We start from the raw sequence: 14,296 nt of genomic DNA, 5'->3' as shown, positions 1-14,296 counted from the left end.
TTTAAATTGTTGTTGTTTTTCCAAAAAAAATAAAAATAAAAAATATTAAAAAGTTTTCAATTTCATTTAAAAGCATTTTTGTTTTGGTTTTTCTGAGCGAAAAATAAATATCATACATTTTTCCCTAATTTACAGAAGACACCCACTAAACTGTCATTTAGTGTAACAATCTTGTCAGGCACGTTTACAACAAAAATCTATTATGGCACATTAAAAGAAAGTGAATTACTTTCAGCCCAAATACTAATTCGTTGTAATTCTACATTTTTAAAATGTGCCACTATCCTAGGTTTTGCCCATTTCTCAGTAAGAATTGTTTTACTCATTTAAAACACAATACAACGTAATATGCTCCCTTACTCTTTTATGTATTTTAATATGTGCAAGTCAGAATAAACATGTTGTTTGAATTTTGACATAAATATTGTGTTACACAGAATAACAATGTAACATTATTTTGAGCCAAATTTTGACATTTTATTCTCAAAACTGATTTGAAACCTTAAAGGTAGGCACTTTACTTACATTTAATGTGCTTTCTATGGAAATAAGATCACTTTTGTACATTTCTTTTGGACATCTTAAAGACCCATATTAATAATTGAACATATTTATGTAAGTGATCGTTTACTTATAAATTATGAACAATAACTGGCTCAAATGTGTATTCCGAGTGTCTTTATTCATAAATATTGATCAATAAGTGTTTCTTAACAGGTTCGTCACACGCTGTTTGTTCCTTCATCAGACTTATAGAAACGTGTGTTCTATCACATCAGTGAATGGGTGCCGTCAGAATGACAGTCCAAACAGCTGATAAAAACATCACAAAAAAACACAAAACCACTCCAGTCCATCAGTTAACATCTTGACAAGACAAAAGCTCAAACAAATCCAGCATTAAGACCTTTTCAAGTCTAAAAGAATCTATAATAACGCTTCCACCAGTGAAAAAGTCCACACCGTAAGAGGCTGTAGATTCGGGTGGAGGAGGTTTTGTCGCACCACATAAAGGCGTTTATTCAGAGGTCAAAGGTCATCCTGATTAAAGCGAAGGCTTCTGGGATTAGTCGTCTTCATCCCACACCTCCGCCGACCTGTTTTTCCGCTGACGTCTCTCTGGACGATGTTCTCTGCGCTAATGGAGCTTCATTAGTTTCATTGTTTCTCACTCGAGCGCAAACAGGCATCAAGCCGAGAGGCGACTTCCTGTTAGTGTTGCTAACTGTGAACTGTTTCTGAGTCATTCCCAATAAACTCTGGCACAGCTGCACGCGTTCGAGAGCTTCATTCTTTAGAGCGGCGGCCGAAGCACTTCGGTTTTTACGCGGATGGAAAACTGTAGTAAAATCCTCGGAGTGTTTCCTACAGAGCAAACGTGTGAAATTTACATTTAATGTGAGTTTTCAGCGTAAAAGTGATGCTTATGTATTCCATGAAGACTTTTCACGAGTTTTGACAATACAGTGTCAAACTATTACAATTACTAAGAACTATAAATATGGGCAAGGAATTCGAAAATCTGAAATCACAGCGATTCAGATATTATAGCTGACCTTGATTATACACCGCACAAAATGATTGTCTTACTTAGTATTTTTGTCTTGTTTCTAGTATAAATATTGCAACATTCTTGAATCAAGATGCATTTATTTGACAAGTAAAGTCATTTAAAATATTAACTCTTAAAAAATGATTAAAAAATATATCAGATTTTTGTTAAAAAGTACCTGCCAATGGGGTAAGGAAAATAATCTTAATTCAAAAGCTAAACGAGATTTTTTTTTCTTTCCCCATTGGCAGATATTTTTGTTGTTTTAAGGAAAAACTAATAAATTTTGGATAACTTTTTTAGAAAACAAATCTTAATATATTAAGTCGTTTTACTTGTCAAGTAAATTCATCTTGATTCTAGAATTTTTAGATATTTATACTAGAAAACAAGACAAAAATACTAAGTAAGAAAATCATTTTTTTGCAGTGTATAGAAGAGGCAGTGTTTTCAACCCAGATTTATATTTATTTTAATAATTACATTTTGTCACGACAGGTAAAAAGTCAGAGGTCACTAATTAAATCTTTAATACTATTAATAGTCATTAACATTAATAATTTTTTTGAGTGTATTTATGTGCATACATTAGTTTTTTTATTTTATTAGTGACCTTTGACCTCTTACCTAGCCAAATAAATAAATATTTATTTATATATTTATATATATATCTTTTTTTTTTTTCTTTTTTTTTTTGTCATTGCAAATAAGGTACAGACACAGAAGTGAAATAATACAAATAACACAAATAACTGTAAATAATAAAAGTAACAATTTTTCAATAATTATTTTAATTAAAGATATTATTACAAATGAATACTGTAAAAAATAATATTTTAAAATTATTTAGTTGCAAAAAGTTCACTAATTAAACTATAATATATATCAAATAATAATAATTATAACAGATAATAATTGTAAAAAAAAATCTAAGTATTTAATGCTGTTTTCTTTAATCATTAACATTTATAATTTTTTGAGTGTATGTGCATATATTAGTTTTTTTATTTTATTAGTGACCTTTGACCTCTTACCTAGCCAAATAAATAAATATATATATATAAATATATATATATATTTTTTTTTTCATTGCAAATAAGGTACAGCCACAGAAGTGGACTAATACAAATAACACAAATAACTGTAATTAATAAAAGACATTTTTTTTTTTTTCACAAAACATTTTTTTTATAATTATTTGCATTACTTCAAGATATTATTACAAATGAATACTGTAAAAATAATATATAATTTTTTTAAATTATTTAGTTGCAAGCAGTTCCAAACATCTGCCGCAGCCGCATAATCAGCAGAAGAAAGAATGAAGCAATCTCTGCGTTGTATCTGGATGAATTTCCACACAGAGGTGTGCAATAATATAAGGAGGATGTTTTCTATTTGCTATTTATTTTAAAAAAACATTATTTATATCTATCTAGCCAGGTTTCCCCATACAGTAAACGCCAGCGCAGCAAAGACCGGAAGTAAGTATGCACACAGCCGAAGCTCACCGACGTCATCCTGATTTCAGGAAGAGTGTTTTCAGCTAGGTTTTTTATTAATTGCAATTACAATTTCAAGGGAATAATCAACAATTGTTGTCATAATCGTGTAACGCTACTGCATGCGTCCATGCGTTGGTCCCGTGGATCTGGCTGGCGTCTCGTCTGTGTGACGGTGAGTGGAAACGCCCTGCTGGAGCGTCTCTTGTCTCTCGTGTCTCTGTGTCTCTGCGTCTCTGCGTCGCGGCCTCGGCTCATATCAGCTTTCAGCCGCTCTCCGTCCGGCTGCGGTTTGCAAACTGTGTCTCAGAGCGTGTTAAAGCCAGATAGGCCCAGCCCTGCGCTCAGTTTTGACTCATCTCTGACTCATATAGTGTTTGCGGCTCCATCTCTGCTGTTGACAGATTTTCTGCAGATTCTCAGCACATCGCTGTCAGTGTTCACTTTTGTTCTCCTTGAGTAGTTCTGCTACCTCTATCATATTCCTATATTTGTCACATCTAATGTTGTATTTTTATTTGTCACATCTAATGTCTGATGTGTCTGCAGAGCCTGATAATCATCTCACCAGCGATAGTCTTTAGTATTCGCTACAGAGCCAGAAAGTGTATTTTTATCTGAGCTGCCTGTGGTGGAGTGTTTCCTCATGTTCTCGTCCTCTTCATGGTGAGAAGGAGCAAATGAGAGCGTTACCGCAGGTTTGCACGCCATGCATGCAGATTCACAACGACGATCCAAAGCAAGGCAGCGAATGCAGGTTTGTTTACGTCAGGTTCAAAGGTCGTGAGGTGAATTTTGGCGCGTTTCCATGCGGCCGGGTTGGGATTGTGAGTTTGGAGACAGAAATGTGCCGACTCGGACAAAACCGCACTTGTTTTGTAGACGTTACAGACGAAACGTGAAGAGGAACCGCTGCTGAAAGTGTTGCAGTGATTGCAATCAAATAAAACATTTTTTATTTATTACTTTATTACAGATTTCTTCTCTACACGTGGAGACGTGCACACATTTCATTCGGTATTTGCAAAAATGAAAAATATTGTTACAAATAAATACTGTAAAAACGATTTTTTATTTATTAATAAATATTAAGGATTATTATTTTTAGACTGCAAATGGGTGTTTCATTCGTTGTTTGCAATAATGAAAAATATTATGATTAAATACTGTAGAAAAGATTTATTATTTATTTTATTAATAAATATTAAATATTATTTTTAGACTGCAAATGGGTGTTTCATTCGTTGTTTGCAATAATGAAAAATATTATGAATAAATACTGTAGAAAAGATTTATTATTTATTTTATTAATAAATATTAAATATTATTATTTTTAGACTGCAAATAGGTGTTTCATTTGTTGTTTGCAGTAATGCAAAATATTACAAATAAATACTGTAGAAAAGATTTTTTTATTTTTTTTATTAATAAATATTAAATATTATTATTTTTAGACTGCAAATAGGTGTTTCATTTGTTGTTTGCAGTAATGCAAAATATTACAAATAAATACTGTAGAAAAGATTTTTTTATTTTTTTTATTAATAAATATTAAATATTATTATTTTTAGACTGCAAATAGGTGTTTCATTTGTTGTTTGCAGTAATGCAAAATATTACAAATAAATACTGTAAAAAAGATTTTTTTATTTTTTTTATTAATAAATATTACATATTATTATTTTTAGACTGCAAATGGGTGTTTCATTTGTTGTTTGCAATAATGAAACATATTATAAATAAATACTGTAAAAAAGATTTTTTTATTTATTTTATTAATAAATATTAAATATTATTATTTTTAGACTGCAAATGGGTGTTTCATTTGTTGTTTGCAATAATGAAAAATATTATAAATAAATACTGTAGAAAAGATTTTATTTATTTATTATATTAATAAATATTAAGGATTTTTTTTACAGTTGTTCTTTGTGTATATTATGTATTGGACTTTTCTTTATTGAGTTTTGACCTCATATCTAGTCTTATCTAGACACAAATAATAACTGTAAAAAATAAAATGACAATTTTACAATAATTGCTTCTATTAATTCATAAATATTAATACTGTAAAAACACTATTTGTACTTTTTTTATAATTATAAATGATTATTGATAAAAAATTAATTATAATTTTTTACAGTAGTTGTTTATGTATTAGTGTTTTCTTTATTGCCCTTCAACCTCTTGCCTAGTCAAATAACTAGATTTTTACACTGCAAATGCACGTTTTGACACAGAATGTAACACATTTATTTATATTCATTATTTCTAAATAACTTAACAACAATTAATTGTACAACCCTGAACCCTAACCCTAACCCTAACCCTAAATTGTAGATTTATACATCAATAAATCAGCTTTCCATTGATGTATGGCTTGTTAGGATAGGACAATATTTGGTTTGAGATACAACTACTTGAAAATATCCAATCTCATGGTGCAAAAAAATCTAAAAATTGAGAAAATCACATTTAAAGTTGTGCAAATGAAGTTCTTAGCAATGCATATTACTAATAGAAATTTAAGCTTTCATATATTTATGGTAGGAAATTGACTAAATATGTTCATGGAACATGATCTTTAATTAATATCCTAATGATTTTATTCCGATATTTCATTAATCAATGTTTTTAAAAGACTTTTCCTGCTCTGAAAAAAGGCTTTGAAACTATTTTTACTCAGTAATTGCTTTTGCCAAGTAATTTTCACAAATAATAATTAAGAAACAGCAGGTACACTGCAAAAAATTATTTTCTTACATTTTTGTCCTGTTTTCTAGTATAAATATCTAAACGTTCTTGAATCAAGAATCATTTACTTGACAAGTAAAATCATTTAAGATATTATGTCTTGTTTTCTGAAACAAATATCAAAAGTTTGTTAGTTTTTGCCAAAGACAAGCTAAAATATCTGCCAATGGGGCAAAAAAAATGATCTTGTTTAGCCTTTGAATTAAGATAATTACCCCATTGGTAGATATTTTAGCTTGTTTTAAGCAAAAACTAACAAACCTTTGATATTTGTTTCAGAAAACAAGACACATCTGAAGTCATTTTACTTGTAAAGTAACTTCATCTTGACTGAAGAGTTTTTAGATATTTATACTAGAAAATAAGAGAAGAAAATATTTTTTGCAGTGTAAAAACACAAAAATTTGAAATAGTATTTTCTTGTAAAATTTTAAATTTACAATTTTAGAATTGAGAATCTTAAACTGAAAAAGCTTGTATAATTATTATTTTTATATGGTTGTAAGAAAATATTGTACATTTTATTGTGAAACCGTGGTTATTATAGTTCACTAACTAACTAACTCTATATAACGTAAATCCATTAAAACATTTGCGTTACTTGAAACTAAATAAATGCTAAATTAAATGAACAAATTATATTTTATTTAAATTAGTTTTCAAAACTAAATTTATCATTTTATTGTAGTTTAACTTGATGTACTTTATAACCAAAACTTAAATAAAATAAAAGAAAGCTATACAGACACAGCTCTTAAAGAAGAAGTAATAAAAATAGTTTTGGAGAATAAAATGTCCAAATTTGGTTGTAATAATGTTACATTGTCATTCAGTGGAACACAATATTACTGTAAAAATGCTAACAACATGCTTATAAAATAATAATTTAATTAAGACTGTGTCCAAATTTGTATATATTGTTATCATAAAGTAAACTATTTAACAACAATTTATTCCAAATTTAACAATTTCATAAATTATTAAAATTTTTCCAATAAAAATTAAGTTTCGTTATATTTACAGTAGGAAATTTACAAAATATCTTCATGGAACATGATCGTAATATCCCAATGATTTTTGACATAAATTAAAAAAAAAAATCTATAATTTTGACCCATACAATGTATTTTTGGCTATTGCTACAAATATACCTGTGCTACTAGGGTCACATTTATAAATAAACAAATAAAATTTAAATATTAAATAAATAACTTTAAAAATAATAATGTAAAATTAACTGAAATTTTTTTTTTACAACAGTTAAAAAGGTCTTGATGCATTTGTTTGAGCTTTTGTCTTGTCAAGATGTGAACTGATGGACTGGAGTGAATTACTGTGATGTTTTTATCAGCTGTTTGGACGCTCATTCTGACAGCACCCATTCACTGCAACTGACTCACTGGGTTCCACATGCACTTAATCTGAAGATAACAGGAAGTGATGTCTCTCAGATGTCTTGAGACGCCACAGACGCGTCTAACGCTTGAGGACGGTGGATACATACTGATGGCAGATCAGTTTACAGGCCTTCCTCTGCCATCATGACACCTTATACACACACACACACACACACACACACACACACACAAACACACACAGACACACTTCCCCCACGGAGCGTGAAGTACAGCGAGAAACACAGCGGCTTCATGGCACTCGGCTAAAAACACACACGAGAATCTCTCCAGATGAACTGAAGAAGAGGGTTTGAGTTTGAGTCACAGCGTGGTGTGTTTGATGATGTCTGAGCTGTAATCAGACACCCACAGTAATCTGAGCACCACAGTCTCATCTGCTTCTAGACCTTCATCACACTGCTACTACACACCACATACCCTCATGTACATATACATATACATATACAGTCGTGGCCAAAAGTTTTGACAATTACATAAATATTGGAAATTGGAAAAGTTGCTGCTTAAGTTTTTATAATAGCAATTTGCATATACTCCAGAATGTTATGAAGAGTGATCAGATGAATTGCATAGTCCTTCTTTGCCATGATAATGAACTTAATCCCCAAAAAAACTTTCCACTGCATTGTTAAGAAGGCTTCAGGGCGTCCAAGAAAGTCCAGCAAGCGCCAGGATGGTCTCCTAAAGAGGATTGAGCTGCGGGATCGGAGTGCCACCAGTGCAGAGCTTGCTCAGGAATGGCAGCAGGCAGGTGTGAGCGCATCTGACGCACAGTGAGGACAAGACTTTCGGAAGATGGCCTGGTGTCAAGAAGGGCAGAAAAGAAGCCACTTCTCTCCAAAAAAAACATCAGGGACAGATTGATCTTCTGCAGAAAGTATGGCGAATGGACTGCTGAGGACTGGGGCAAAGTCATATTCTCAGATGAAGCCTCTTTCCGATTGTTTGGGGCATCTGGAAAAAGGCTTGTCCGGAGAAGAAAAGGTGAGCTCTACCATCAGTCCTGTGTCATGCCAACAGTAAAGCATCCTGAGACCATTCATGTGTGGGGTTGCTTCTCATCCAAGGGAGTGGGCTCACTCACAATTTTGCCTAAAAACACAGCCATGAATAAAGAATGGTACCAAAACACCCTCCAACAGCAACTTCTTCCAACAATCCAACAACAGTTTGGTGAAGAACAATGCATTTTCCAGCACCATGGAGCACCGTGCCATAAGGCAAAAGTGATAACTAAGTGGCTCGGGGACCAAAATCCTCAAGAGGCGGGTGGACAAACAAAAACCCACTAATTCTGACAAACTCCAAGAAGTGATTATGAAAGAATGGGTTGCTATCAGTCAGGATAGGACGCATTAAATTAATAAAAAGTGATAGCATAGACATACATTGTTAGAAAAGATTTCTATTTTGAATAAATGCTGTTATTTTAACTTTTTATTCATCAAAGAATCCTGAAAATAAAGAATCACAGGTTACAAAAAAATGTATAATTCTAATAATAAATCAGTATATTAGAATGATTTCTAAAGGATCATGTGACACTGAAGACTGGAGTGACAGCTGATGAAAATTCAGCTTTGCATCACAGAAATAAATTATATTTGAAAGTGTATTAAAATAAAAAAAAACATTATTTTATATTGAAATAACATTTTGCAATTTTACTGTTTTTTCCTGTATTTTTGATCAAATAAATGCAGCCTTTATGAGCATTAGAGACTTCTTTAAAAAACATAATCACGTCAGATATATAAAACAAAGATGATTGGCATGAGGGTTTTGAGAAGTGAAACTCGGTTTTCATTTTGAGCGAGTTCAGTACGGCTCCAAAACAACATCAGCCACTCAGACTTTGCCTTTCAGCATAATGTCAGCCAAAAACCGCCACCGTAGACAGAAATGCAAGTACGTCTTCTTCAAAATCACTCATTTTATAAACCAGGTCCACTGGAAATGTGGCTTTCCAAATAAACAGATGAAGAGTGCTCTGACTGAAGCCGACCAGACTGCACCACTTTTGCACAAAACGCACATCAGACAAACACTGACGTCCATAAGAGACTGAGACCAGCTCAAAACCACAACTGAACATATATGAACTCATAGAAAGACGCCATCTGAGCCTAAACTAACCACGTCAGTTCCTGCAAGATCACCTTCCTCAACCACAGACAACTCTGAGGATCTGATTGATATGATAACTGTTATATATCCAGGCCATTATCTCAGACACATGAGCAGTTCATGCAGCTCTAATAAAGTCTCTTACTTATTTTAACTCGACTGAATCATTCACGTATCAAGGTCACGGCCTCAGCGTGTTCAAACAGGAACAACACTCGGCCTTCTCTTTCACTGGCGAGAAAGAGAAATAACAGCTCATATATCGGATCATATTTGACCAACCAGACACTTTTCACTTCAAAATAAAACTGTGCAGGATTTAGTAAGTGTCACGGAGATACTTTAACAGTGTTTTATAATTGTTGTGAATTTATTTTTATTTTTAAATGCTATATTTAAAATTTTATTTAAAAGTTTTAGTCATTTTGTTTTGTGTTTTTGCCATTTTCTTAATTTCATTTATTTAAAATTTGGTTTAGATTTTTTTGTACATAAATTTGAAGTCAGACAATTTTGCTGAAATCAATTTGTAACATATTTGTTTTATTTTAGTTATCGTGTATTTTATTTAAAGTCATTTAATTTAAAGTACAGAAAAAATTGGCTTTAGTTTAACTCCAATAACCCTGCCAAGAATTATTTTGAAACTATTTTTTTAAATATAGTTTTATTATTTATTTTTATTTTATTTTTTGTCAGTTTAAATGATTTTAATACATCAGTTTTAAAGGAAAAAAATTGCTGAATGTAGTTTTATTTTATTTATTTTTTGTCAGTTTCAATTTTTTAGTACATAAATTTGAAGGCAGAAATTTTACAGAAATAAATGTGTAACATATTTGTTTTATTTTTGTTAACATTTATGTTATTTAAAGCCATTTAATTTAAAGTGATGAAAAATAAATTGGCTTTAGTTTAACTCCAATAACCCTGGTAAGAAATGTTTTGAAACTTTTTTTAATATAGTTTTTAATTAGTCATTTTAACATTTTTATTTTATAAAATAGTATATTTTTTTTTTTGTCAGTTTCAATTATTTTAGTACATGAATTTGAAGCGAGAAACTTAGCCTTGGCAACGAGCTAAATAATTTTTTAACATATTAGTTTTATTTTAGTTAACATTTATTGTATTTAAATTAATTTAAGTATTTAGAGAGATTATTAAAAATTGGCTTTAGTTTAACTCTAATAACCCTGGTAAGATTTTTTTTTCAAACTTTTTTTTGTAAATATAGTTTTAATTTAAATTTATTTATTTTGCAATTTTAATTATTTTAGTACAGGAATTTGAAGTGAGAAAATATTGAAAAATATTTGTATTTATATATATATATTTATTTATAGTTCTATTTTGGTCAACATTTCTTTTATTCAAAGTTATTTAAGTATATAAAGTGGTTCTCTATACAAGTAGTACTCTATATTAATTCTAATAACCCTGATAATGATTATTTTGAAACAGTTTTCAATCAGACATTGCTAATAAATGTCACAAATACTTAAAAAAAATAACAAATAACACACTGAAAAGTTACATTTTGAAGTAGAAAGAGTAAAATGGTAGTTTCTTGTAAAATGTACACCTATAATTTTTTTATTTACAGTTTTGAAAAATCTATTTTTACAGTGTTTACATGAATCAATAACTGAATTTGAATGTGTAGTAAATTCAGAGTCAATATAGTAAAACATATGTACACATTTTTGCTGTCTTTAAGTATGTATGCATGTATAGAAATGATACTGATGATACTTTTATCATTATAATTTTTCTAAAAGTAACTTTTAATGGCAATATTGTTTCCAAAACGCATCTGTCTTACACTACGCTCACACCTTACATAAGAACACACACAGCCTACATAACTGTACTCACATTAATAATTAAACATATTTATGTAAGTGATTGCTTACTTATAAATGATATACTTTAACTGCTTCAAACGTGTATTCTGAATGTCTTTATTCATAAATACTGATCAATGAGCGTTTAAAGCTCGGGACTCAACAGGTGAAGCTCAGAGGAAACGCTCAAACTCATCACACACACACACACACACACACACACACACACACACACACACACACACACACACACACACGTACGTACTGTAATGCAGTGACGTCACTCACAGCGCAGGAGTTACAATGTATCTCTCCCGCGAATTCAACTCTTCTTCTGGATACAATGTAACGCTTGAACACATCCACGCGCGGCACACTTCAAACAAACAAAGTAACACAGAGAAAACAAAAACACACTTACCTGTAATAATACACATCACTCTTCCCAGCGCTCAGCCCGGACTTCCGGATCACTTCTTCCTTCTTCCAGCCGGGTGGAAGCGCCGGACAATCCGTCCTCTTCCTCTCCATGATCATTGATTGATCGATCAGCGCGATCGGAAGTCCTAATATCCGAGACCTGAGAGGTGTGCGCGTGAGGGACGCTCGCTAACGGGCTAGTGGAGTAGTTGCTGAGCTGCTGAGTTATCAAGTAACGTTAAAGGACTAGCTCTCGGCTTAAAGCCGTCAAAGGGCCGCGATCGTTTACCCGAGCTCCTCAGCGATCAGAATCTGCGTGTGATCCGTGTGTAACGCGGCTGTGACGCGTTAAATTTCAGCACTTCCCACACGAGTGACCCAGCGCTTGGCAACCGCACGCCCCGCCCCGCCCCGCCCCTCCGTTGACCCAAAAGCCCCGCCCTCTGATAGAAGCACGCCCCGCCCCTACTGTAATCCGGCACACTTCAACACTTCAGGGCTCTTATGTGACCCCAGAGGTCATTCACTGGAGATACACAAAAACATTTGTGACCCTGGGCCACAAAACCAGTCTTCAGGGTCATTTTTTTGAAATTGAGATTTATTAAGCTGAATAAATAGGCTTTCCATTGATGTATGGTTTGTTAGGATAGAACAATATTTGCTTGAGATACAGCTATTTGAAAATCTGATGGTGTAAAAAAAATCTAAATATATGTAAAAAAATAAAATAAAAATATATGTGACCCTTGAGCACAAAAAAGTCATAAGGGTAAATTTTTTAAATTGAGATTTATACATCAATAAATAAACTTTCCATTTATATAAATTGCGACTTCAATTTATATAGTCATTTTTGCATGCATTTAGAAAAATAAAATTGGCCTTTTATTGATCTTTGGTTTTGTTAGGATACATCATCTAAAAAGCTGAATAAATAGGCTTTCCATTGATGTATGGTTTGTTAGGATAGAACAATATTTGCTTGAGATACAGCTATTTGAAAATCTGAGGGTGCAAAAAAAATCTAAATATATGTAAAAAAAAAAAAAATTACAGGTAAAAAATATGTCACCCTGGAGCACAAAAAAAGTCATAAGGGTCAATTTTTTAAATCATCAATAAATAAACTTTCCATTTATATAAATTGCAACTTCGATATATATAGTGATTTTTGCATGCATTTAGAAAAACAAAATTTGCTTTTTATTAATGTTTGGTTTTGTTTGGATACATCATCTAAAAGCTGAATAAATAAGCTTTCCATTTATTATTGGTTTATTTGTTTGTTGAATTTTTGGCTGAGATACAACTATTTGAAAATCTAGAATCTGAGGGTGCAAAAAAATCTTAATATTGAGAAAATCACCTTTAAAGTTGTGCACATGAACTTCTTGGCAATGCATATTACTATTAAAAAATTAAGTTTTAATACATTTACAGTAGGAAATTGACTAAATATCTTCATGGAACATAATCTTTATTTAACATTGATAAAATTCGATCATTTTGACTTATGCAATGTATTTTTGGCTATTGATACAAATACACCTGTGCTACTTAAGACTGGGTTACATTTTACAATCAAAGTCTGAAATGTAATTTTTTTTTTTTTTTTTTTTTCAGTTTAAATTATTTTAATACATCAATTTGAAGAGAGAAATCTTGCCTTGGCAACTAGCTGAAATATTTTTTTACACATTTGTTTTGTTTTAGTTAGCATTCATTTTATTTAAAGTAATTTAAGCATTAAAAAAAGTTAGTTTAACTCTTATAACCCTGCTAAGAATTGTTTTGAAACTTTTTTTAATGCAGTTTTAAATAAAAAAAAATTCAATTATTTTAGTACATCAGTTTGAAGTGCTTAAATAATTAAAACATATTTTTATATATATATTTGTTTTTTTTTTTTAGTTTGTGTGAAATGTGGTTGTGAAAAGCTCTAAAATCACTAAAAACACTTTAAGTCACTAAAAACACAGGGGGGGGGGGGGGTGGAGAAAAGTGAAGTTAGTTCTGAGAATGCTATTTTAAGAGCGCAAAACAGCAATGAATCACATCCTTTCCCAGCAGAATCATGTTTGTGCCATAGTTTTGTGATGATGAGAGATGAAGGAATGTCTGAGGTCCAGCTGTTCCCAAATATATACTGAAGACTTGATCTACTGTATTGATGCATATTAAGGAAGAGTTCAGCCAAAAATGAACGTTTGCTTAAAATTATTCACTCTCTGGACATACAAGATTAAGTCGAGTTTGTTTGTTAATCAGATTTGTATAAATGTGTCATTCCATCACTGTCTCACCAATGGATCCTCTGCAGTGAATGGGTGCCGTCAGAATGAGAGTCCAAACAGCTGATAAAAACAGCACAATAATCCACAAAACCACTCCAGTCCATCAGTTAACATCTTGACAAGACAAAAGCTCAAACAAATCCAACATTTGTTTAATTTTAGTTAACATTTATCTTATTTAAAGCAATATAAGTATTTAAAGTGATAAAAATATGACTTTAGTTTAACTCAAATGATTTTGGTAAGAGTTATTTTGAAACAACTTTCACATTGCTAGCAAATTTCACAAATACTTACAAAGAAATGAAAAGTAACACATTGAAAAAGTTACAATTTAGAAAGACTAAAAATGGTAGTTTCTTGTAAAATACACACTAAT

General features: G+C 31.3%; 1 protein-coding gene across 1 annotated transcript in view; it reads right to left on the bottom strand.

The window, feature by feature from the left end:
* The window catches only part of mbd2 (methyl-CpG binding domain protein 2), a 51,128-nt gene extending 39,128 nt beyond the window's left edge, over window positions 1-12,000 (bottom strand). Inside the window, exon 1 of the mRNA XM_073840697.1 lies at window positions 11,622-12,000. Within this exon, the coding sequence (XP_073696798.1) occupies window positions 11,622-11,737 (116 nt within the window). The 5' untranslated portion in view covers window positions 11,738-12,000. The remainder of the gene's footprint in view (window positions 1-11,621) is intronic.
* Window positions 12,001-14,296: the final 2,296 nt, after the last annotated feature.

This window comes from Garra rufa, chromosome 5 (genome assembly GCF_049309525.1).
Source record: "Garra rufa chromosome 5, GarRuf1.0, whole genome shotgun sequence".
In the NCBI taxonomy this organism is placed as follows: domain Eukaryota; kingdom Metazoa; phylum Chordata; class Actinopteri; order Cypriniformes; family Cyprinidae; genus Garra; species Garra rufa.
The sequence above is the reverse complement of the archived record's forward strand: the minus strand, read 5'-3'. Positions and strand labels throughout refer to the sequence as shown.